At 36.9% G+C, this 26022-nt stretch overlaps 4 protein-coding genes across 7 annotated transcripts in view; 3 read left to right on the top strand and 1 right to left on the bottom strand.

The window, feature by feature from the left end:
• LOC105285862 (dual specificity tyrosine-phosphorylation-regulated kinase 2) overlaps window positions 1–5135 on the bottom strand; it is a 45643-nt gene extending 40508 nt beyond the window's left edge. The window contains exon 1 of the mRNA XM_026969203.1: window positions 606–5135. Within this exon, the coding sequence (XP_026825004.1) occupies window positions 606–1790 (1185 nt within the window). The 5' untranslated portion in view covers window positions 1791–5135. The remainder of the gene's footprint in view (window positions 1–605) is intronic.
• A 642-nt stretch (window positions 5136–5777) lies between these two features.
• LOC105285860 (microtubule-associated proteins 1A/1B light chain 3A) lies at window positions 5778–8887 on the top strand. Of its 3 annotated transcripts, XR_002193773.2 has the most exons (5): window positions 5784–6000; window positions 6573–6735; window positions 6836–7029; window positions 7105–7588; window positions 7771–8887. XR_002193773.2 is itself a non-coding variant. In XM_011350390.3 (4 exons), exons 1-3 carry the CDS (start codon window positions 5946–5948, stop codon window positions 6999–7001), a joined length of 384 nt encoding a protein of 127 aa, XP_011348692.2. In that variant the 5' UTR covers window positions 5784–5945; the 3' UTR covers window positions 7002–7029; window positions 7105–8887. The 3 variants fall into 3 exon arrangements, 2 of the variants coding, with proteins under 2 accessions (XP_026825017.1, XP_011348692.2); XM_011350390.3 differs by having other exon boundaries at window positions 7105–8887; XM_026969216.1 differs by lacking the exons at window positions 7105–7588; window positions 7771–8887 and having other exon boundaries at window positions 5778–6000; window positions 6836–7033.
• A 1496-nt stretch (window positions 8888–10383) lies between these two features.
• On the top strand, window positions 10384–17445 carry LOC105285366 (aminopeptidase N). Its single transcript, XM_026969198.1, has 12 exons — window positions 10384–10816; window positions 11207–11724; window positions 12058–12594; window positions 12797–12980; window positions 13143–13299; window positions 13703–13784; window positions 14122–14489; window positions 14658–14932; window positions 15415–15605; window positions 16156–16428; window positions 16529–16604; window positions 16988–17445. The coding sequence occupies exons 1-12, from the start codon at window positions 10811–10813 to the stop codon at window positions 17123–17125; spliced, it is 2805 nt and encodes a 934-aa protein (XP_026824999.1). The 5' UTR covers window positions 10384–10810; the 3' UTR covers window positions 17126–17445.
• Window positions 17446–18905: 1460 nt separating this feature from the next.
• On the top strand, window positions 18906–25561 carry LOC105287090 (aminopeptidase N-like). Of its 2 annotated transcripts, XM_026969244.1 has the most exons (12): window positions 18906–19059; window positions 19424–19929; window positions 20263–20853; window positions 21056–21239; window positions 21402–21558; window positions 21962–22040; window positions 22377–22744; window positions 22913–23187; window positions 23670–23860; window positions 24368–24637; window positions 24738–24810; window positions 25098–25561. In XM_026969244.1, the coding sequence occupies exons 1-12, from the start codon at window positions 19054–19056 to the stop codon at window positions 25233–25235; spliced, it is 2838 nt and encodes a 945-aa protein (XP_026825045.1). In that variant the 5' UTR covers window positions 18906–19053; the 3' UTR covers window positions 25236–25561. The 2 variants fall into 2 exon arrangements, with proteins under 2 accessions (XP_026825045.1, XP_026825044.1); XM_026969243.1 differs by lacking the exon at window positions 18906–19059 and having other exon boundaries at window positions 19085–19929.
• The last annotated feature ends 461 nt before the right edge of the window (window positions 25562–26022 follow it).

The raw sequence follows: 26022 nt of genomic DNA, 5'->3' as shown, positions 1-26022 counted from the left end.
GAGAATAAAGAATAAAAAAAAAATAAAGAAAGTTAGAAATCTCATATTTTCTATACTTAACCCTTAGAAATGTGATTTTGTGAACAATATATTTATAAAAATATTGAATGCAAATAGAATAAAATATTTGTATAACATATATTAATCTAAAAAACAAAATTAATATTATCACAGGCTCAGACTCGAAAGCTTACACTTAGCTGAGCAATCCAAGTATTCATAATCAATCCTCTCCAATTTTGAGAAAGGTGTTCTAACCGCTGCGCTGTTGCGGTAAACCCCTCAATTGTGACTTTTTTACGATCGATTCGCGGCGATCCCATCGGCCTGCTTACTTAACATCTGTATTTCCTAATACATTCGACGCAACGGTATTTCGCGTTTAACGAAAACACCACAATTTAATTCTCCGACCATAATATCGGTCACGCGCTACGCACGCGCACACTTATTTATCCTTGGCTGTACATTAATTCGTAAAATTATCTTCGCGCCGCAGAGAATAAGAGAGATGCATCTCTCGGGAGACCTCGATGTTGACGACCCTGTGGCTATTTCTATCATCTTAAACGACCGCCGCGCGGGGAAGATACTTGGTAATTTACCTTGATGCCGCTACGACCCTGCTGTTTCAGGAGCACGTTTTCTGGCTTCATGTCACAGTGTATGATTTTGTTTTTGTAGAGCGCATCCAGGCAGAGGAGCAACGAGTGCGAGAACTTGCGCACGAGCTGCAGGCTAAAGCCCTTGAAGTTGTTCTTCTTGATGAGCTCGTACAGGTTGATGCTGAGCAGTTCGAACGTGATGCACATGTGGCAGCGGAACGTAAACGAATCGAACATGTGGATGATGTTCATGGTGTTGTCTTTATCCTGCTCGCGCAGCTTGCGCAATATGCGAATTTCTTCGTGTGCCTGGCGGTGGAAGCGCTTCTCGTTGCGCACCATCTTCAGCGCCACGTGCTCGTGCGTCTTGTGATCGTAGGCCTTGACCACCTGACCGAACGAGCCCTTGCCGATCACGCGCAACACCTCGTAGCGATACGCCACGTGGTCGTGCGGCACGTGGATGTACGAGCCCTGTTCGTTGTCGTACTCGTTGTTGTGCGGCCGACCGATGATGCCCGGCCGTTTCTTCGCATTCGCGCCTATAAAATAGATCTGCTGGTAGTTAAAGATCTCATGGTGCTCGAACGGCGTGAGCTTGTTCATGTACAACTTCATCACCATCTCCGGCGTGATGATCGCCGTCTTCGGTTTGACGCTGACGATGCTGTTGCTGTTGCCGCTGCCACCGCCTCCGCCGCTTCCGCCGCTATCACCACCACCACGTCCACCACCGCTGTTGCTGTTGCCATCGGTGCGGCCGTTTCTCACCACCGGACTGCTCGACTGACTGTTGGGCTGCGAGTGTGAGTTGTGGCTGGAATTGTGACTCACGGACCAGTGATTCAGGCCGAAGTTCTCGCCTTTCCACGGCAGTCTCTGGTAGCCTGTATAAGGCACCGAGTCGTCACCGCCGCTGCTTCCGCCGCCGCCACTACCGACGCCTCCACCGCCACCGCCACCGCCGCCGCCGCCCCCGCCGCCGCCGCCGCCGCCGCCTCCGCCGCCACCGGTCTGCTTCAGGCCGGTCAGCCCGGTACCCTTGACGATCGGTGGCAGGTGGTTGCCACTATCGTTGCTCGAGATGTACGATTGCGTCGAGATCGCGCTCGCCGGCACGAACGGATTCGATTTGGAGAGGGGCATCTCGATCCTGCTTGCCGCCGACAGGGCTAAGCTAGTCATTGGTGCCCATTTGTTCGCTGTATGTCCGTCTCTATTTAACCCTCGTTGAGGTGCGACTTCATCGAGAACCCGGGCGAGCTCGGATCGTCGATCGCGCGCGCGTGCACGCACGATCAGCGTCTCCGTGCGTTTATTTTCGCGCGTGTGGCTTTCGCACTCTTGCTCAACGTATCGGAGACCAGCTCGAACCCGACGAGGAACATGTTGCTCCGTTAAGACGACGGCGGCCTCAAGATTGAAAGCTCCAAGATCGTTCCCTCTCAAACGTCGATTTAATAAGCTACGTCGAAAGATCAGTCTCGTTCTCGCGACGACCGTCGAGGAACATCACCGGGCCGCGAGAGCATCAGACTTCCGGGAACGCGCGGTTTCAGGATCGTTCCCCAAGAAACAACGACGGCCGTTGCGTCAGCCCCCGCGTGACTCGCGCACGTGATGTACGCGCGATCAATTCCTTCGGTCGGTAGAATCTTCCGGAGAAGCGCGCTTCCTCCTCGCACACGTAAACGCAGCGGACTAGAGAAAAGAAAAATGCACTCGCGCGACGACGAGTCGAATCACGATCGATCACTTGTTCGTCTGTTCATCCGATTGATCTCTCCCGATTATGCGACCTCGGCGCGAATGATCGCGACCGGATCGAGCGGGAGAAAACGCGGAACGAAGAAGCGAGGGTGCAGGAGGAAGAGGAGGAGGAACTGTACGGAACCGCACTCTCGTCACCAGCCGTCCGCGTCGATTCGCCGGCAAGAATCGCCGATTATTATTGTCAGCTGGCACCGACGATTCGGGCCCGGCCACTGACGGTCGCGTCGTCCCCCTCGCTCGCGCGCGGGCCCCCTTTCGAGTCTTCTAATTTGATGATTCGTCGCGCGCGACGGGCGCGGGCGCATCGTCGCTCGCCGTGCGTGGAAGCGCGGCTTGCCAAGTTCCGGACCTGGCCGACGGAGGTTATTGGCACCGGGTCGCCGCGGGTTTGACGACTCCGTCGTGGTCGCCGCGCTGCTGCCGTCGTCGTCGCCGCCGATGCTGCCGCGGCTGCTGCTGTTGCTCCATCCTACGGGTCGACGCCCGAAAATATCTCCGAGGGGCAATCACGTCGTGCCGTGTCGTGTCGTGTCGCGTCACGTCACCCGGCAACTCGATCCACCGATACTCCTCGTTGCCAATCGATTATTCTACTTCGCGGCGACACGGAGCAAGTGGCCGTCGCTTCATCCGCGCGAACTTCGTCGTTGACAAACACCGTTATCCTTGGATATCGTACACTCTTTCGAAGGTATTGCTCCTTGCTCCGAGCAAATTCCGCGATTTTCACGTAAACACAAACACTTGCGGTCACACGGGATCCCGCACTCACGCGGCACTCGCGACGCGAAAGCCGGCGACGTACGGAACGGCGATGACACAAAACACGGTTCGCACTCTGCTCCTTCTTTTCTTTATCGTAACGGGGATGTGATTTATCGGATCGCGCACTGTCAGTCTTCGAACTCCAACGGCCACCTGATCAATCTTCCGTTTTCCCCTTTTCTCTTTCGTTTCTCTTCTATCGAGGAACGATCGCTTCCCGGCATCTCTCACAGCCCGGCCATCGGTTTTCTCTCGCCGTCGGGAAATCCGTTGCTCCTCTCTTCGTCACCGGCTCCAGTGAATCACGCGAGCCACCGTCGACGGCAACATAACCCCATGCGGCACCGTGGCGCCGTCACCGTTGCACGCCGATTAAGCACGTCGCAGCGTGACGTACCGAGGGAGGAGGAGGAGCAAGTCCTCGTCGACGCCGTGTCGGACAGCGATACGTTCGCGCGCACGAAAATCGAACCGGGGGTATTCGATGCGAGGTGCGAAGTGGCCGCGCCTCGACGGTCGCGTCCTCGTCCCGTCAGCATCAACCCGATCGAATGCTGGCTGCGAGACGATCGTGTCTCGATTCGTCGCGATTCACCGTAATTCCGTGTCCCGCTCGCTCTCGGCCCTGTGGCGTCTCTCGTTCTCTCTCTCTTTCTCTTCCTCGGGTATTCCGAAGCGCGGACAAAGGGAGCGCCGGTCGAATTCGTCGCTTCTGACGCACTGACTGGCCAGCCGATCACTGGCTGCTTCCTCTCGCTCTCTCGCCCGCGGGACCCCCTCCCGGTTCCCCCCGTCGACCAATCCGTCCGTCTCGCTCGATCCGTCGACCCCTCGTCGTCGGCGCTCTCACGCCGCCACCATGTTTATTTTTTTTCTACCCCCCCGATCGCGGAACGCGATCAGTCCCGCGGCAGGGACCGTTGATGACCACCGCGGGGTTGATATCCGGACGCGCACACGTACACACACGCACGTACACACGTAGTCGCGCACGTTCTCGATTCTGCTGCTGCTGCTCCGTGATACTCCGAAACGCGTGACGGTCCCCCTCGTGTTAATGCCCTGACAAACGGGCGAACGTTGGGCCGAGCGGGAAGAGAGGGGCTATAATATACGCGGACGGATCCTCGCGGTTACGCGCGGTAGCCCGACGCGACCGCTGCTTCCGGCGACTCCACCATGCTGCCTCTCTTCTTTTCCTCACTCGTAACGAGCGTGCATGCACACGGCGGGCGACGTCGGGATGCAACTGCTGTGTTCACCGCACACGCGCCAACCACCGACCGACCGACCGTCCACCAACCAATACGCCTGTCGCAGCACGCACAGGTGATCGCGCGCGCGCTCACTCAGCTGTCTCTCTTTATCCAGTTCGCCTCGCTCAGCCCTTGTCCCTTCACGCAGCTCTGACAACGCGTGTCCGACGTCGACGCGATGGTATAACCTTCTCGTCTTGCGAGCGTCCGCCGTCCCTCGCAACGCGCAGCAGCCAGAAAGCCGGTCGGGAAAACAACGCCTCGTTCTATCTATCTATCTCTCTCTCTCGCGCGCGCACTCTCCCACGCGAGCACTCGCGCGCGGCACGTACGTGCACCGGCTGTACCGTCTGTTCCGCGTCCACGACGTGTCTGTACGCGCTCCGTTCCGTTCCCTGTAAACCCGCCGTCCGTCGCCGTTCGCGACGCACAGCAACACGCCGCGACGCCACGGAGCGCGTCGTTTCACATAGACGGCCGTGCGAGACGATCGCGCGGCAGGGTCCCCCTACCCCTCGACTTATCTCGAGAAAATGCTCCGACTGAATGCACCCGAGCGATGATTCTCGATATCCTCACTACGACTTCCTGTATCGAGCTGTTCGTGACATCGCGGGGACGTCGACGCGTCTCGTCGACGCGCGGACGGCAGAGTATCCTCGCGCGCGCGCTCCTGTGCTTCGTGACGGAGGAGCGCCGTTGCGCGGCGCTTGCGGGACAATGGAAGGCAATATTCGCTCGTTGTCGCCGAGGCCGGGGAGTGCCGAGCGCCCGCGAGGCGGCAGCACCTGCAGAGCACGGAAATTCGCATTCGCTCGCGCGTCTCGCGACTCGCTCCCGAGAGCGGCGGTTTCAAAAGCAGGCTCTGGGACGTTTCGAGAATGATCGACGAGAGACGTTTTTTGCGCTGTAGGTTCTAAGCTACGCGCTTACCAAAGACGAAGCTGAGCTTGATCTCAGCGGTGCTCAGCGGAACGATCAAAATTCGTTGAAAACGCCATTCGCATTTCTCGTTCGGATTCTCCGGTCGAGAACAAAAGATTTGACCAAAGAAACAAACGCTCTAAACGTTACCTTTAACATTTTCTAATTTTATGTTCCACTTTATTCAGAAAATCGGTTTCAACGGACAATATTCTCTGATCTCTACGGTTTTTTTTGTAAACTTTTATCAACAAAAACAATATTATATCCATGTATCTAATCTAATCTAAGATAACATTAATAGGTTCTACGCATATTTTTTTTCTTCGTTAGTTTAATTTTGAATTATGACGTTACTTTGACACTTTCCGAATCTGTGCTCACGATCAGTATAGCGGTATATAAAGCCTGCTCTCAAGAATTGAGGCTCAGTGCGATCCATCAGTCGCGCATGTGCGATACGTCGATACGTCGAACTAACCCTGTCCGATCCGAAGCGCACACGGCAGTGACGGTATTGCAGTGTGTGCACGCTAGCGTTATTTTGACCCGTCCACTGGCTGACCGCGGACGGTTGATAGTGGTACGCCGTTACGTCGTAGTAGGTGATAGTAGTAACGTCATGATGAACACGAATCTGACGCCTAAGAAATCCTTCAAGGAGAGACGTACGTTCGGTAAGTATGCGTGCTCGTCCGAGAACGAGGACCTGAACGTGTGACAGATAGAAAACAAAGGGCGCAAGGCCCCGTTGTAACGCGGAACGATATTTATTACGGCAGACTTTGCTCCGTCGTGTCGGTTCGTCGAACGATTGATCGTCGCGCGAACAAAGGAAAGCTTCGCTGGCTCTTATCGCAATTTTCAGTCCGCGTAATGTTGCATGACGAAATAGGTTATTCGCGTCGACTGGATCAGAAGGAACTCGCGCGTCGGATAATTCCGCGAGTGTACGATTTTTTGACAGTGGTGTATGTGCGCACTATCAAGGGGGAGATGCGTTTCGAAACGCTCGCAAAATGTATGCACGCTAAGTGCGCGTTTCGCTGACCTTGTACAACCACATTGTTCAGCCGAAACACATGGCATTATATCGCTTTCATTTTCAACGAAGGCAATTGGCACGAGAGAAACCGCTAAATTTTGTAAAAATGTTTTTATAATAGTGGGCAATCCGTTGAGGAATATGATTACATCTATCTGGATATATCGTTAAGTGCATAACTAATTCTGTTTTGAATACGTTTAGAGCAACGTGCGGCTGATGCGGACGAAATTAGACAAAGAAATCCAAATAGGATTCCCATCATCGTGGAACGTTATAAGCTGGAAAACCAGCTGCCGCTGCTGGACAAGAATAAATTTTTGGTACCAGATTTCCTAACTGTCGCAGAATTGTGTAAAATAGTCAGGTATATTTGTTTTACTCACACAAGAGACGCAAAACATTTTTTAAGATCTTGCGAAATATAGCCAACACATTCTCTCCCTCTTCCTGTCGTTTCTTGATAGACGTCGACTGCAGCTGAATCCAACGCAGGCAATTTTCTTGCTGGTGAACCAGAAAAGTATTGTGAGCGGTAGCCTGACGATGGCCGAGCTCTATCAGAATGAGAGGGATGCGGACGGTTTCCTTTACGTTGTGTTTGCCAGTCAGGATGTATTCGGTGGTCATTAGTTGCAGCACAATAACACTAACCAACCAAGTAAGCACGGTGCCTACAATGAGTCAACATATTTAATTTGAACTGTGAATTAATCGAATTTATGGTAATTTGCAGGTAAAAACGAAATACCTCCTTGGCACTTAACAATACTTTGATAGATATTTACGTGGAATTTTGTGGGGATTCTAGATCTGCTAGCAACTCTATCTGCCTTCAATTAAATGTGCAGAGTCTTTGTGATCAACTGACGGTACCTGCTGGAATAGTTAACGGAACAATCACATTTGGAGTCTATGTATAAAATCATCGCGGTGCTTTCTGTCTTTGACATATGGATGAATTATGTCTGATATAAGTTAATGTAACATCCACTTACTAGTAATAGTGATAGTTTATTGTTAATTTTAATGGTGGTAGGATACGTACGTGGTAATAAGGTGCGGACACGATATGTTACACACAAATCCTTTCTTTTAATAAGTAAGATGGCGATTGCGGACGGTGTTTCCTGTTTTTCTCTGATCATCACACGTTTACCTTCGTGAAAGAACTCGTCATTATAAGCCTTGACTATCGTTCGCGTTCAAGTAGATTAATCGTAAGTAATTTATATTAATAGGCCAGTTGTGTGTGGCTTAGTCTATCAATTTGTGTAAAGTTCATATAATTAGTTTGACGTAATAGTTTCATAGCACAATTGTGTTACGCAAGCAAGTTTAAATGCGAAATCGAAAAATCAAAATGGATATTGTGGAATAATAATGGATGTAATTTTATTAGATTCCGTCGATGTTTTCAATTGATGTGTCATACTTTTATACGTTGTTCGACCATCGTTAGCTCCCTCGAGAGACTACATTACTAATATAAAGTATCTCTTTTTATACGGTAATAATATCCTCGTTAAGTATTATTTTTACCACACAATGCTAAGCCATTGACAAAAGTGTTCATGTACATAACGATATGCAGCGTGCAGTGTACGATGATGCGCGTTAAATTCTCGCGAAATTACGTTAAGTTTTACACAGGATATAAAATCGATCTCTGTCAAGCCTGTGACACGCAAGATTATTAATTAAGTACTAATTTTAACTGATAAATTGTTGTTCGGAGCAATGTTTTAAAGTAATTCGACACGAAGTATTCAGTTCTCTAGAGAACTCGTGCAATAAGCTAACGAACACGTAGACATGTATTATTACGGGACGAGCAAGGAAATCAGAACAACTGCGAAAATTTCAGAAACCTTTTAAATATTCTAAAACTAGAGAATCACATGTTTGTACATTGATACATAGGGGTTTTAAGCTTTAAATTCATCTGATACCAATTCATATATACAAATATTGTCCTACCTGTTCGATGTAATGATCACGTTTGTGTAAATATTCACTAATCTATTTTAATCTTACAGTGGGCTGTATCAGATGCAGTTTTAAGCATAGAACATATTTCTAATAGTCAAATTTTGTAGTAATACTGTAATAATATGTTATTGCAGCTTTTATGCAGCTTGATTTTGTACATGATGAGCATGAATCAATCTTTACGTATAATCGACGCAACGCAGCCATTTGTACAACGGAAAACGGAACATTTGTTTGACGAGACTTCGAATACATAATAAAATTAAATCGTTTCAGTTGCACTTTCTTAAGCTTCTTACGCTTAAGATGAAATAGGTGTATATCCGAGCTTTGGAGAGAGAAAAGAGACAAGGAATAAGACGTAGAAAGTGCAATTAAAACGAACAGATTTACAGTTAATAAAGACGGTAGTGATACTAGCAGTAGTAGTCACGGTAATGTTTAGTGACAAAGCTTTCGTAATAAGCATATAGAAAGCTGTATTTATCCCGATGCGATGTATTTGCAATAAAGAAAATTTTTTCATATTTTGTATTTTATTTCCCCATCTACACTTTGTGTTGTTAAAGAAGAATCTTTGAAATGAAATTCATCTTGCGAAATTTATTTATTATATTTATTTAAAATATTAGATTGCCAAAATCTGTTTACTAATACTTCAATTTTAATTTTATCATTACTAAGAGATTCTGTTTGAGCATTAAATTCTATTAAATTTTTTCGAAGAATATAAGAGTTCTAAAATTTCAGCATTACAGTTTTTACAATTTTCTATATTTGTAACAATAGTTTTAATATTACATATACACCTATCAATAATTATATTAATTTAAAATGTTTTTATTTTATTTTTTTAACCAAAAACAAAGAATTCAATGAACTATAATAGATTTCATATCTGTTAAAAAAGAAAATAAATGTGTGTGTGTGTGTGTTTATATATTGTGTATATTACAATACAAGCTAAGCAATACTGCCTTTCATAATTTAAATGCTCACGAATATACAAAATCGAATACTAAATTTAAAACATTAAACCTTAAATATTAATATTTTTATAGGTCCACTAATTTTTATTGAAATATATAATAAAGACAGAATAGAAAAAATTATAAATTAAAAGAATTACCCATACACTTCAAAATATTAATAGAAAATCGAGAAGAAATGTATAAACTCAGCACTCATCCACTATAAAGGAACACAAAATACTCAAAAATCAAATACTTCAGTATTCACTTCAGTGGGACATTTTATCGTCTTCGACAAAATAAGGAATGGACACACCATGACGATTTACAGGACGAAGAAGATAGAAAACCTGATACATACGTATACGATATATCCACAAATATTAAATATTAAATATTAAATATTAATATATGCTTTAAATAACACGTCAAAATGAATTATATAATTGCAAATAAAATAATATTAAAAATATATTAATAATACATACTTATTATTACATTACTTATTATTACATTATACTTATTATTACATTAACAATTATTATATTAAAAATAAAGTACACAAAATTTCTACTAAATTTTCCTCCATGACTTTTTTCTGTTTCCCGCCTAGGAGAATTATTGCCAATCTCTAGTAATCGCTATTGGTTAACCTTATTTTACATTTCACAAATTCTAAACCTGGATATTTCGAGAGCGACAAATTCAGAAAATGTTACAGGACGAAATTTAAACGACCAACAACTTTTATTTCTTATAGTTTCCGCTTGTATCCTTAATTGCACGCTGAGGGTTTCCCGCAAGTTCTTTTTTTAAATTTATATTTCAAGATTGTTCACAAATAGTTTACCAAATTATGTATGTTCTTTATGTTTTTGTAAATATGTATTTTTAAATATTTATAAAAGTCTCTACTTTTACTTTATAACAGTCTCTATAACAGTCTCTATAAAGATAGGTTCTACTTTAATGAAGAAATCCATAAAGAGATTTGTAAATCATGAACTATATTGCAATAATGTACGATGTTTAATAAATCACGACACAAATATTGCAATTATATCTCATGAGGAAATTTTTAAAATCCTTTAATTGCGTCCAAAAATTTTTGACATGTAGTAAATTTATATAATTATTATAGAGATATTATGTTTTACATTGTGTGATTTATTTAATAATTTATCACTCGATAAAAATCATTCGTTGCCAGTTAGCACAACCTTCGCTCAATTCTGTCTTGAAATTTATTCAAATTTAGCTATGCCGTTTTAGATAGAACTATTCTGTGTGTGATCATAAACATGTTTACATACTATTTATACTTCTTGTATCAATTTAGATGTCCGTATTCCTTCGCCGTGATAAGATTTAACTACGATGATACCGATATGATTCCAGCGCAAAAGCGTTGTTTTAGCGGTAATAACAATTAATTATACGGATTTCTTCATATTTACATTAAAATCGCTACACTTCAAAATGCAGGTAAGTCATCAGAAACATTAATACATTTATTTCCATTTAAAGATAAAATAATGTATAAAGAGCAAATAATGGAGTAGTAGTACAGATAACAGAAGCACGTAGAAGAGCACAATTTGTTGATATAAAAACTAAATTCCATTTTTTGTCGTCAATCGACATGTTATTACATGTTTTGCTTTATTTTGTTCCGTTATCAGATGTGATATACAAAATGCATAAACTTTTTAAACTCTTGTAAAATAATATTATCATTATTAATAATATGATTTATTACTGGAAAAAAAAAATTATTCAGAACATTACTGAGAAAGAAAATGACATTTTTGTGGGAGGATGTACACGATATTTTATAATTATTTAATTTTTTCTGTTACTCAATTATCCTTACAGATATTTGAAATAAAACTTGGCACCCTATTCCTTCAACTATTTCTATGTGGAATGATATTTACTACTGTGATAACATATACACCATCGGAAGATCGGCCTACTGAAACTAAGCCATATAGAGAACTTGGTTATCGTTTATCAAAAGATGTAATGCCACGGCACTATAATATCAAGATGAGATTTTTTTCAGAAACGAGTTATTTACATGGTGAATGCGAAATTGATATTGAAATTTTCAAAGCAACGTCGAATATAAGCTTACACAGTCCCGATACGATTGGTGAAAAAATAATAAAATTAGTTATGAAGAATAATGAGACATATGAACGCATAGCTGGAGAAGAATGCAGGAACATTTTTGGAAAACATTCGATCCAGGAGAACATTCTAGACCTCTGTTTCAAGTACCAGCTATCTCCTGGAAATTATACTCTGTCCATATCATACGTTATATATATTGGTGAAGGCATAGGGGAAGGTTATTTTAACATTTTATTTCAGCCTGAAGCACGTAAACAGTGAGTTAATATTATAAGTTCATATTATTAAAATACATAATACTTTAATATTTATTAATATAAAATGCACATTATCGTACAATAATAATTATTACGTGTTATTATATAGGGACAAATAATTTTGGGCGGCTATACAATGTGCAATAACATCAATATGTTAAACATTAGATAATTTCTCCAAATTATTTATCACTCGAAAAAAAACATAATGATAAAATACGCTAAATGTTTTCCTTTAAATAAAAATCTATGCTTGCCTATTGCTCTACTTGATACTTCTATTCAAATCATCATTTTGACAATTTATTATATTTAGGAATGTCCTTAAAACAGGTATAGATTGTTGGCAACAAATATTCAATCTATTGAAGCTCGAAAATGGTTTCCGTGTTGGGACGAGCCGGAATTTAAAGCAACATTTCTAATTAAATTCAATCATTACAAGAAATATAAGATATGGCCAATATGGCCAACTACAAGGTTTATACTAGATAATCATACTCAAGGCTGGGCATTGACAACTTTTGTCATTCCATATCCAATATCTACATACCATGTGATGTTTACACTAACTGATTTAGATCTTGCATATATATCTACACATAGATATACATATACCTCTGACGATGAATATGAAGATAAAAATATATCACATCCTACAGCAACCGAATCTTCTAAAATAAGAGTGTTTAGTACATGGAGTAGACGTGGCGTGGCAAATTTTATGAACTTTGCAGATATCGAGATTAGGAAGATCATAGAATCTGACTGGTTTGGCAAAATTCCTATAACTGTTTTGGATATAAATCTACTTGCAATTCCGGCTATGCCAGAGGATGCCATCGGAAAATGGTGGCTCATTCTTTATAAGTATAGCTATATCAAAATTATTATTATTTGCTAATATTGTATGAATAAAATTTACTCACATTGAATGAGAAAGAAATAGATACATTACAGTTCGATGATATTAGTCGCAGTACGAATTTATATATAACATTATATTAAATTGTTTATATCTTTATATCTTCATATGTATATGTACAGCTGTCTTTTAAATATTATGTTACAGAGAATCGCTTGTTACTTATAATGAAATATTAGATAGCAATGTCCACAAACGGGAGATAGCACGCACAGTAGCACGTGGAATAGTATATCACGAGATAGATAATGCAATAACACTGTCGTGGTGGTCTGACTTATGGTTCAAAACAGGACTTGCCGCTCTTCTTCATGTGGAAATTCTAGATGAGGTTCATTTGTATTATTAACGCAAGCTTTAGTAATATTTCTCTATATTTGTATGATATATAGAAGAAGTTATTCTTAAGACTTATAAGATGATTTTACACTATTAATACGAACAGTTTTCTGATTTAACTTTCAATGGAATCAAATAAACTTTTCCTTTATAGATTTTTCCGAAATGGCGATTTCTAGATTTGTTCGTGGTTCAAGTTCAGCAAGACTGTCTTCGTGTCGACACACAGTTTACTATGAAGCCTCTTTCATATGAAGTCCGAACACCATCAGAAATTAAATCGCTTTTCTCTTTCCCAATTTATGTCAAAGGTAAGCCAGAATAATAATAAACAAAATGACGTTCTGTAATTGTTTAATCCCAATTAAGATGAAGAAAACAAAAGGTAATTTTAATAAAATTTTGCTACGTATCGTATTTGTATACCTTATTATGTAACTGTTTTGTTATGCGAAATTAGAGCAACAAATTGAATGGGATATGCAAACTGTAATATTTATAAAGGATATATATTATATATTACTTAAAAGAGATTAGTATTCTATCATCAATGAAGTGTTACTAAATAAAATACTATGTGAAAATGTATTTAAAATTTTTTTTTAACTGTATTTCATCTGAGAAATATTTTACATGTTTGAATATGGAGATTCATATTTTACAAATACTTATTTGTCTTCTATATACACTCACATGTTATATGCATTTTTACAGCACCTGTCATATTGCGCATGTTACAACATATTATTATGGACTACGAGTTTCTACACATTATCAAGAATTATACGGACACGTAGTGAGTAACATTCTGTAATACAGTAGCAATTGTATCTTAAGATAATGTAATATGCGACGTAATAAACACAACGGTATAATTTTAGTGTAACTCCGATATCTCATTATTTTTTGATTACGAAAAATGAAAGAAGCTACAGTATCATATAGAATTTCATGCAAAATAACGTTTTTTATAATTATGTTTGCGTTAGCGCTTTACTCTTCATATTCAATTGCAAACTATTTTTCCTTGTTCTGTAATGTTATTGTAACATGTGTGCAATTTGTGTACGTAAACTTTTATATATAATTTATTGTAGTTTAACTATCAGAAACTATACCTTTTGTACATTTAGCAAGTTTCAGTCTCCTAGTCTTAATCATCTATGGGATTTAATGCAAAATAATATGGATAATTCAAATCTGAAAAACTATACCTTGAAAAATATAATGGAGACTTGGATAACAAGAAATAATCATCCTGTTGTACATGTTCACCGAAGTGAAAACCTACTGTCAATATCTGAAAATTACGTCGATGATAAAGGCGCTTTAGCTGGGCCAGCGTCACCTAACTGCTTACCTATCACTTTCACTACATGGAAGCAATTAGACTTCAATAACACAGTCCCTTATAATTGGATACTTCCGGAGGAAAGCAGTGAAGTACATGTTCCACTTTCTGATAGTGATGGGTGGATTATAGTAAACTTAAAGCAAACAGGTGAGTACCGTGTGCATCAAATTAATAAGATTCCTGTTTATTTTACAGCATAGTTACAGTTTTATATGTTCACAATATTCCTACAATGTACATTACAACAAGCATATTTACTTTATTCTTTATGCGTTGGATTGATAATATCTTTTAATATTATTTATTGTGCAATAGGATACTATCGTGTGAGATACGATTACACGAGCTTAAAGGCAATTACAGACTATTTAAATCATAAGGAGTATGAGAAGATTCATGTTATTAACCGTGCTCAAATCATCGATGACACATATTATTTCCTCATGAAAGGAGAAGTTACATACGACATGTTTGCGTATCTCATTTATTACTTGCGGCAAGAGAGGGATTACGTAGCATGGTACCCAATGTTCCAAATTTTTAGAGACCTATCGCGTTTCTTACCATTTGAAGAGAGCGAACCTTTAAAGGTCAGATAGTCATAAATTTATTAAAAGTTTTTAATACGCATGTTGTTACGTGCATACCACGTATACTTTGGACTTAGCCCAGTCGAACAGTCCTGTACCAATTACGGTTTTCGCAATAATAACCGAGTTATTAAACTATTAAAGTATCCGAATGAGTGCGCGGTCCTCCTACCGACGGTCTCGCTGCACGAGCCGCGCACTCGTTAATTTACTTTAATCGTAATAATTCGGTTATTCTTGCGAAAATCGCAAAATGGTACAAAGCTTTTTAACTCAGCTAAGTCCAAATTATACCGTTAACGGGAAAGTAAGGAGTTATGAGACACCCTGTATATTGTTCATTGAAATAATAAAATAATAATATTGTAATAAATAATATTGTTTATTGAAATAAAATAAGGGATTAATAACTTCCAATATTTACTTTTATAAACAACAAAACATGTATATGATGATCATATCATTTCTTACAACTTTTATAGAAAGATATGCGCTTTATCTTGCACGGTTTGCTCGAAAACTTAACATACAACGAAAAGTCCGATGAAGATGATCTTACTAAATGGTTGCGCAGAGAGGCTGTAAGATGGGCATGTATTTTTGGTGATACAGATTGTGAAGAAATTGCGCAATCTAGACTGGAGAAACACCTAAATGATCCTACAAATCACAAGTACAATTCCTGCAATTAGATTCTTTCTATTGTGATATTTCTTTTGTTCAATACATGCAGTTCGAGACATTTTTAATACTCGCAAATGCAGGACTTTCCGAGAAAGGCATTAAATTATATTTGTTAAACTGTATAATAAGTTTGTGCAAAATTTTCTTTATTATTAGATTATTATTATTTACAATTGCATTAAACTTTGTTTCTGTATATCTGTTATATGGGAGTATGAAATTTATAATAGTTCAATATGCCGTATTTTGAGCACAAAGCAAATGGGATACACAAAACGTAATATATTCCTTAGTTTTCGCTGTCGCAATTTGCTTTAAAACACATTGTATTGTTTCGTTGATTCTGGCGACTTCATCTTCTCAGAATTATTTTTTTCTTCCTTAGATATAGACATTACTACATGTAATTTAGTGCATGTTTCGTCAGCATGTTTGTCGGGAAATGTTTTAATTTTGCGAAATTTGTTAATAATAAATTGTGCCATTTATGATAATAAGGACTTTGGTATCAAATTTTATTCATTTTCTGCATGTTATAGACTTTTGCCGGAATGGAGAGAATGGACGTACTGTAAAGGTGCGATGATTGCGGATGAATACGTTTTGCTGAAGTTGAAAGAAGTACACATAAATGATTCAAAAGTGTTTGATTATATTTCATGCGCTGGAAAACCTCAATTTGCTATCGACAGTTTCTATTATTCATCTCCTAGCTGGAAAGACAAATATCCCAGTATTTTCCATTATGCCATCCTTGTTGATTATGCAGTGGAACATGTAGCCGCAATCATACGAATTCTAGAGGCGTACAAGTAATGAAACTATTTTTATAACTTGCTGTTTCAAAAACGTATTGCAAGTTTCTTTACCAGTATAATATAATTTCGAATCTATTAATTCAGTTTTTTGCAGTGTTTCAGAGTTCGACAAAGCTAAACTAGTATTTATTATTATAAATCGTTCATTTTCTGATGATAATCTTCAGCTGGTAATTTTTATAATTCAATTGTTTTGATTGTTTTCGTGTGTTTTATTTTTTGGTACTTATAAGCTGCGTTCCGATATTCACTGCCAGTACTGAAAAGCTATAGTATATGTCACGTATACTATAGCTTTTCAGTACTGGCAGTGAATATCGGAACGCAGCCATAGTAGCTTTATTATTAGCTTTAGTTATTATTACATATACGTATATACACAGTAGTATAAAAAGTAATGTCTTTTTATCGTAGTTGTAATAAAAATGTTAGTTACGACAGGATTTTGGTACAGACTGTACCAAAATTTGTAGATATTGCGGTTGTTTGTTACTTGTAACTATTTCTTTTCTTAAAAATTTTTATTTAGAAGATGTTAAAATGTGTGTTTTAGATAAGCAGAATCAAGCATAATTATTTTAAATACTTAGAAAGAAATGAATATCTTGATGATGTTATCAGAAGACGCTTGCGTCAAATCGAGTACCAGAAGGACAGACTTGTGAAGTTAAAAATAAGAGACAGAAACTAATTACTTAAATATGTCAGTGAGATATACAGCTATATGTTTATGAAATTGTATTATAAATATTTCTACGCATATTGACTTATACTTAGATAGTGTTTAACATATATTATTCAATGTGTTTAAATTTTTACGTTAAATTTATATTTCAATACATTTTTCTAGATAGTATTACTTGTGTTTAGTATTAATAACGTTATTATTATTATTATACTGTCTGTTATATGTCATTACTTTCGCTTTTACTATAATTTATATTTATATTACCGTACATTTTGTTTTTCTTATATAACATTGTTCTAAATATACAAAGTGAGTCAGTAAAATAATTGTATAATAGTATATAATGGAGCGAACACAATTTTGAATTTGAGAAAGAACCTAATCCCGCGATCAAACGAGCGACGTCGCCGTTGCTGCTGACTGGGCGATTTTTGAATAATTATGGAGGATGGTTCATCCAAAGGAGAGTTCTCGTTTCTCGACGAATAATTTATTTTGTGGTTGAATATTTAATAAGCAACAGATATTACGAACAATTATAATCGGAAAACTTTCACGCGACAAAAGTTGACAACAATTGACCGTAGTTTAGATCGATTAATGAATTCACAATGCAGCGAGCCGACGTTTGCGACGTGACATACCCATCGAAGATAAATCAATATAGCAATCAATTTGTTTAACTATTATCATAACTTTAATGGAGTTAGAAAAACTGTTCGGAGAAAACATTTGAAAGTTTTTCGAATAATACAAATAATAAGGGTTCATTAGTTAGACATTGGATAAATAAAACCTAATAACAGCTCATTCGTTACAGCTTAAACAGAAAGCTTTATGCAGTCACGGTATAAGATAGAAATTATATACTGACAAACAGGTGCGGGAAAAGAGCGAAATATTTTGACATGGGCTGTAAGGAATGAAAGATGATGACAATACGAGGAACGATTAGATAATGATATTCCCTTGCAATCCTAAATAATTGGTTCCATCTGAAAAATTAAAAAAGACAAAACTTATTAAATGAAATTAAATGATGTCAAAGAATCTGAATTTTTGTGATTTCATTTTTCCTTTTGTCGAGGTATTAAAGTCACTTGCAACATCTATACAGTGACACCATAGTATAACTAATATGTTCACTCCCTGTCGGCTCTTGGAGCTCTTTATTCTTGATCAACTTCTTGAGCGCAAGTTGGTGTTCGACTTTGGGTCGAAATGATTATAATTTACAAATTTGCGGATGAGTGATAACATAATTCGAAGTTTCAAGAATGATCCCCGGATCGCTATATCCGGACCGTTAACGAGGAACAAAACTTGTATCGATTAGCGTAGTCCCTCATTTTCACGCTTCACACACATACATGAATTTAAATCGGTTCGATGAAGCATAAATAAACTATCGATGTTCAACAGTATTACATGCACATAAGCGGTCGTGGTTGTAAGATATAGAGTATCATCGGTGGTTGTAAAATATACAGTAAAGTTATATCTTTAGCATTCAGTCTGTGATATTTCTTCTCCTGTGTTACTACGCGCGTATACAATGGTAATTGCAACACAAATGTAATGATTAAGTATAATAGATATCACGACAAAAATTTATGCTTTATATATTTAATTTATTTAAGTATCATTCAACGATAATATAATCAGTCTAACTACTACAGTAGCTATGTATCATTTGTTTGTCAAGGTCTGCTTACAGATGGCGACTGATAGAACTATTATGTGTGACCGTAAACATGTTTTCGTATTATTTCTAGGTCTTGTACCCTTTCAGATATTAGTATTCTTTGGTCGTGGTAAGATTTAAACGCGACAGCATAGTGGTATGATTCCAGCACAAAGAACTGTTAGCGGCAATAAGAACTAATTGTATTGATTTCTTCATACTTACATTAAAGTTACTACACTTCAAAATGCAGGTAAGTCATCAGAAACATTTGATCTTTATTTATATCCTTTTTTATTTAACGATACAATACTGTATAAAGAGCAATTAATGGGGTAGAGGTACCAGAAGCACGTAGAAGAGCACAATTTGTTGATACAAAAACTAAATTCCATTTATTTGTCGTCAGTCGACATGTTATTATATGTTGTGTTTAAATTTACTTCGTTCATATGTGATATACAAAATGCATAAACTTTTTAAAATCTTGTAAAATAATATTATCATTTTTAATAATACGGTTTATTACTGAAAAAGAAAAATAACGTTTTTGTGAGAGGAGGTACACGACATTTAATAATCTGTTAAGTTTTTCTGATGACGAAATGTTGTTACAGATATTTGAAAAAAGACTTGGCATCCTATTCCTTCCAGTACTTTTAAGTGGTATACTGATAACATGTGTGCAAGGGGAAGATTGGCTTACCGAAAATAAGACATATAGAGAACTTGGTTATCGTTTATCAAAAGATGTACTGCCACGGCACTATAATATCAGCATAATAGTTTTTGAAACGATGGATCATTTAAAAGGCGACTGCGAAATTGATATTGAAATTTTCAAAGCAACGTCGAATATAAGCTTACACAGTCCCGATACGAGTGGTGAAAAAATAATAAAATTAGTTATGAAGAATAATGAGACATATGAACGCATAGCTGGAGAAGAATGCAGGAACAATTTTGGAAAACATTCTATCCAGGAGAACATTCTAGACCTCTGTTTCAAGCACCAGCTATCTCCTGGAAATTATACTCTGTCCATATCATACGTTATACATATTGGTGAAGGCATAGGGGAAGGTTATTTTAACATTTTATTTCAGCCTGAAGCACGTAAACAGTGAGTTAATATTATAAGTTCATATTATTAAAATACATAATACTTTAATATTTATTAATATAAAATGCACATTATCGTACAATAATAATTATTACGTGTTATTATATAGGGACAAATAATTTTGGGCGGCTATACAATGTGTAATAACATCAATATGTTAAACATTAGATAATTTCTCCAAATTATTTATCACTCGAAAAAAAAAATAATGATAAAATACGCTAAATGTTCTCCTTTAAATAAAAATCTATGCTTGCCTATTGCTCTACTTGATACTTCTATTCAAATCATCATTTTGACAATTTATTATATTTAGGAATGTCCTTAAAACAGGTATAGATTGTTGGCAACAAATATTCAATCTATTGAAGCTCGAAAATGGTTTCCGTGTTGGGACGAGCCGGAATTTAAAGCAACATTTCTAATTAGATTCAATCATAAGATGAACTATAAAATATGGCCAATATGGTCAACTACAAGATTTACATCAGAGGATCATAAACAAGACTGGGTATGGACAAATGTTGTCATTCCATACCCAATATCTACATACCATGTGATGTTTACACTAACTGATTTAGATCTTGCATATATATCTACACATAGATATACCTATAACTCTGACGATGAATATTACGATGAATATGAAGTTGAATATGCGGCTGAATATGCAGCTGAATATGAATATGAAGATAAAAATATATCACATCTTACAACAACCGAATCTTATAAAATAAATGTGTTTAGTACATGGAGTAGACGTAGCGTGGCAAATTTTATGAACTTTGCAGATATCGTGATTAGGAAGATCATAGAATCTGACTGGTTTGGCAAAATTCCTATAACTGTTTTGAATATAAATCTACTTGCACTTCCGGCTATGCCAGAGGATGCCATCGGAAAATGGAGGCTCATTCTTTATAAGTATAGCTATATCAAAATTATTATTATTTGCTAATATTGTATGAATAAAATTTACTCACATTGAATGAGAAAGAAATAGATACATTACAGTTCGATGATATTAGTCGCAGTACGAATTTATATATAACATTATATTAAATTGTTTATATCTTTATATCTTCATATGTATATGTACAGCTGTCTTTTAAATATTATGTTACAGAGAATCGCTTGTTACTTATAATGAAATATTACATAGCAATGTTCACAAACGGGAGATAGCACGCACAGTAGCACGTGGAATAGTATATCACGAGATAGATAATGCAATAACACTGTCGTGGTGGTCTGACTTATGGTTCAAAACAGGACTTGCCGCTCTTCTTCATGTGGAAATTCTAGATGAGGTTCATTTGTATTATTAACGCAAGCTTTAGTAATATTTCTCTGTATTTGTATGATATATAGAAGAAGTTATTCTTAAGACTTATAAGATGATTTTACACTATTAATACGAACAGTTTTCTGATTTAACTTTCAATGGAATCAAATAAACTTTTCCTTTATAGATTTTTCCGAAATGGCGATTTCTAGATTTGTTCGTGGTTCAAGTTCAGCAAGACTGTCTTCGTGTCGACACACAGTTTACTATGAAGCCTCTTTCATATGAAGTCCGAACACCATCAGAAATTAAATCGCTTTTCTCTTTCCCAATTTATGTCAAAGGTAAGCCAGAATAATAATAAACAAAATGACGTTCTGTAATTGTTTAATCCCAATTAAGATGAAGAAAACAAAAAGTAATTTTAATAAAATTTTGCTACGTATCGTATTTGTATACCTTATTATGTAACTGCTTTGTTATGCGAAATTAGAGCAACAACTCGAATGGGATATGCAAACTGTAATATTTATAAAGGATAGATATTATATATTTCTTAAAAGAGATTAGTATTCTATCATCAATGAAGTGTTACTAAATAAAATACTATGTGAAAATGTATTTAAAATTTTTTTTTAACTGTATTTCATCTGAGAAATATTTTACATGTTTGAATATATAGATTCATATTTTACAAATACTTATTTGTCTTCTATATACACTCACATGTTATATGCATTTTTACAGCACCTGTCATATTGCGCATGTTACAACATATTATGGGCTACGAGTTTCTACACATTACCAAGAATTATAAGGACACGTAGTGAGTAACATTCTGTAATACAGTAGCAATTGTATCTTAAGATAATGTAATATGCGACGTAATAAACACAACGGTATAGTTTTAGTATAACTCCGATGTCTCATTAATTTTTGATTACGAAAATGAAAGAAGCTACAGTATCATATAGAATTTCATGCAAAATAACGCTTTTTATAATTATGTTTGCGTTAGCGCTTTACTCTTTATATTCAATTGCAAACTATCTTTCCTTGTTCTATAATGTTATTGTAACATGTCTACAATTTGTGTACGTAAACTTTTATATATAATTTATTGTAGTTTAACTATCAGAAACTATAACTTTTATACATTTAGCAAGTTTCAGTCTCCTAGTCTTAATCATCTATGGGATTTAATGCAAAATAATATGAATAATCCAAACCTGAAAAACTATACCTTGGAAAATATAATGGAGACATGGACAACAAGTAATAATCATCCTATTGTATATGTTCACCGAAGTGAATACAGACTCTCATTATCTGTATATTACGTCGATGATAAAGGCGCTTTAGCTGGGCCAGCGTCACCTAACTGCTTACCTATCACTTTCACTACATGGAAGCAATTAGACTTCAATAACACAGTCCCTTATAATTGGATACTTCCGGAGGAAAGCAGTGAAGTACATGTTCCACTTTCTGATAGTGATGGTTGGATCATAGTAAACTTAAAGCAAACAGGTGAGTACCGTGTGCATCAAATTAATAAGATTCCTGTTTATTTTACAGCATAGTTACAGTTTTATATGTTCACAATATTCCTATAATGTACATTACAACAAGCATATTTACTTTATTCTTTATGCGTCGGATTGACGATATCTTTTAATATTATTTATTGTGCAATAGGATACTATCGTGTGAGATACGATTACACGAGCTTAAAGGCAATTACAGACTATTTAAAGCATAAGGAGTATGAGAAGATTCATGTTATTAACCGTGCTCAAATCATCGATGACACATATTATTTCTTCATGAAAGGAGAAGTTACATACGACATGTTTGCGTATCTCATTTATTACTTGCGGCAAGAGAGGGATTACGTAGCATGGTACCCAATGTTCCAAATTTTTAGAGACCTATCGCGTTTCTTACTATTTGAAGAGAGCGAATCTTTAAAGGTCAGATAGTCATAAATTTATTAAAAGTTTTTAATACGCATGTTGTTACGTGCACACCCCGTATACTTTGGACTTAGCCCAGTCGAACAGTCCTGTACCAATTACGATTTTCGCAATAATAACCGAGTTATTAAACTATTAAAATATCCGAATGAGTGCGCGGTCCTCCTACCGACGGTCTCGCTGCACGAGCCGCGCACTCGTTAATTTACTTTAATCGTAATAATTCGGTTATTCTTGCGAAAATCGCAAAATGGTACAAAGCTTTTTAACTCAGCTAAGTCCAAATTATACCGTTAACGGGAAAGTAAGGAGTTATGAGACACCCTGTATATTGTTCATTGAAATAATAAAATAATAATATTGTAACAAATAATATTGTTTATTGAAATAAAATAAGGGATTAATAACTTCCAATATTTACTTTTATAAACAACAAAACATGTATATGATGATCATATCATTTCTTACAACTTTTATAGAAAGATATGCGCTTTATCTTGCACGGTTTGCTCGAAAACTTAACATACAACGAAAAGGTCGATGAAGATGATCTTACTAAGTGGTTGCGCAGAGAGGCTGTAAGATGGGCATGTATTTTTGGTGATACAGATTGTGAAGAAATTGCGCAATCTAGACTGGAGAAACACCTAAATGATCCTACAAATCACAAGTACAATTCCTGCAATTAGATTCTTTCTATTGTGATATTTTTTTTGTTCAATACATGCAGTTCGAGACATTTTTAATATTCGCAAATGCAGGACTTTCCGAGAAAGGCATTAAATTATATTTGTGTAATAAGTTTTTGTAAAATCTTCTTTATTATTAGATTATTATTATTTACTATTTACTATTATTAGTATAATAGTTCAATATACCGTATTTTGAACACAAAGCAAATGGGATACACAAAACGTAATATATTCCTTAGTTTTCGCTGTCGCAATTTGCTTTAAAACACATTGTATTGTTTCGTTGATTCTGGCGACTTCATCTTCTCAGAATTATTTTTTTCTTCCTTAGATATAGACATTACTACATGTAATTTAGTGCATGTTTCGTCAGCATATTTGTCGGGAAATGTTTTAATTTTGCGAAATCTGTTAATAATAAATTGTGCCATTTATGATAATAAGGACTTTGGTATCAAATTTTATTCATTTTCTGCATGTTATAGACTTTTGCCGGAATGGAGAGAATGGACGTACTGTAAAGGTGCGATGATTGCGGATGAAAACGTTTTGCTGAAGTTGAAAGAAATACACATAAATGATTCAAAAGTGTTTGATTATATTTCATGCGCTGAAAAACCTCGATTTGCTATCGCCAGTTTCTATTATTCTCCTAGCTGGAAAGACAAATATCCCACTATTTTCCGTTATGCCATCTTTGTTGATTATGCAGTGGAACATGTAGCCGCAATCATACGACTTCTAGAGGCGTACAAGTAATGAAACTATTTTTATAACTTGCTGTTCCAAAAACGTATTGCAAGTTTCTTTACCAGTATAATATAATTTCGAATCTATTAATTCAATTTTTTGTAGTGTTTCAGCTTTCCACAAAGCCAAACTAATATTTATTATTATAAATCGTTCATTTCCTGATAATCTTCAACGGGTAATTTTTATGATTTAAATGTTTTAATTGTTTTCGGATGTTTTATTTTTTGGTACGTAGTGGCTTTATTATTATTAGCTGTAGTTATTATTGCATATATGTATGCACACATTAGTGTAAAAGTAATGTCTTTTTATCGTAGTTGTAATAAAAATGTTAGTTACGACAGGATTTTGGTACAGACTAAAGACTTGGTACCATAAAATTTGTAAATATGGCGGTTTCTTACTTGTACCTATTTCTTTTCTTAAAAATTTTTAATTAGAAGATGTTAAAATGTGTTTTAGATAAGCAGAATCAAGTATTATTATTTTAAATACTCAGAATTAAATGGCATTCTTGATGATGTTATCAAAAGACGCTGGCGTCAAATCGAGTACCAGAAGGACAGACTTGTGAAGTTAAAAATAAGAGACAGAAACTAATTACTTAAATATGTCAGTGAGATATACAACTATATGTTTATAAAATTGTATTATAAATATTTCTACGCATATTGGCTTATAATTAGATAGTGTTTAACAAATTTATGTATTATTCAATGTGTTTAATTTTGTACGTTAAATTTATATTTCAATACATTTTTCTAGATAGTTTTACTTGTGTTTAGTATTAATAACGTTATTATTATTATTATACTGTCTGTCATGTGTCATTAATTTCGCTTTTACTATAATTTATATTTATATTACCGTACATTTTGTTTTTCTTATATAACATTGTTCTAAATATACAAAGTAAGTCAGTAAAATAATTGTATAATAGTATATAATGGAACGAACACAATTTTGAATTTGAGAAAGAACCTAATCTCGCGATCAAACGAGCGACGTCGCCGTTGCTGCTGACTGGGCGATTTTTGAATAGTAGTGGAGGATCAGAATGGTCCATTCAAAGGAGAATTTTCGTTTCTCGACAAATAGTTTATTTTGTGGTTGAATACTTAATAAGCAACAGATATTACGAAAAATTATATAATCGCAAAACTTTCACGCGACAAAATTTGACAACTATTGACCGTAGTTTAGATCAATTAATGAATTCACAATGCAGTGAGCCGACGTTTGCGACGTGGCATACCCATCGAAGATAAATCAATATAGCAATCAATCTGTTCAACGATTATCATAACTTTAATGGAGTTAGATAAACTGTTCAGAGGAAACACTTTAAAGGAGGAGGCCCGATAAACCACGATTTCGGCCCTCTCTG

The sequence above is a fragment of the Ooceraea biroi genome, chromosome 4 (assembly GCF_003672135.1).
Source record: "Ooceraea biroi isolate clonal line C1 chromosome 4, Obir_v5.4, whole genome shotgun sequence".
NCBI lineage: Eukaryota > Metazoa > Arthropoda > Insecta > Hymenoptera > Formicidae > Ooceraea > Ooceraea biroi.
The sequence above is the reverse complement of the archived record's forward strand: the minus strand, read 5'-3'. Positions and strand labels throughout refer to the sequence as shown.

Bases quoted from the DNA above. Each gene is read 5' to 3' on its own strand.
- LOC105285860 (XM_011350390.3), top strand. From the start codon at position 5,946: ATGATGAACACGAATCTGACGCCTAAGAAATCCTTCAAGGAGAGACGT. The intron at 6,001-6,572 runs GTAAGTATGCGT...GAATACGTTTAG, and splicing joins CAAGGAGAGACGTACGTTCG to AGCAACGTGCGGCTGATGCG. The intron at 6,736-6,835 runs GTATATTTGTTT...GTTTCTTGATAG, and splicing joins GAATTGTGTAAAATAGTCAG to ACGTCGACTGCAGCTGAATC.
- LOC105285366 (XM_026969198.1), top strand. The intron at 12,981-13,142 runs GTTCATTTGTAT...TTTCCTTTATAG, and splicing joins ATGTGGAAATTCTAGATGAG to ATTTTTCCGAAATGGCGATT. The intron at 13,785-14,121 runs GTGAGTAACATT...TTGTACATTTAG, and splicing joins AAGAATTATACGGACACGTA to CAAGTTTCAGTCTCCTAGTC.
- LOC105287090 (XM_026969243.1), top strand. From the start codon at position 19,412: ATGTTGTTACAGATATTTGAAAAAAGACTTGGCATCCTATTCCTTCCA. The intron at 21,240-21,401 runs GTTCATTTGTAT...TTTCCTTTATAG, and splicing joins ATGTGGAAATTCTAGATGAG to ATTTTTCCGAAATGGCGATT. The intron at 23,188-23,669 runs GTCAGATAGTCA...CAACTTTTATAG, and splicing joins AAGAGAGCGAATCTTTAAAG to AAAGATATGCGCTTTATCTT.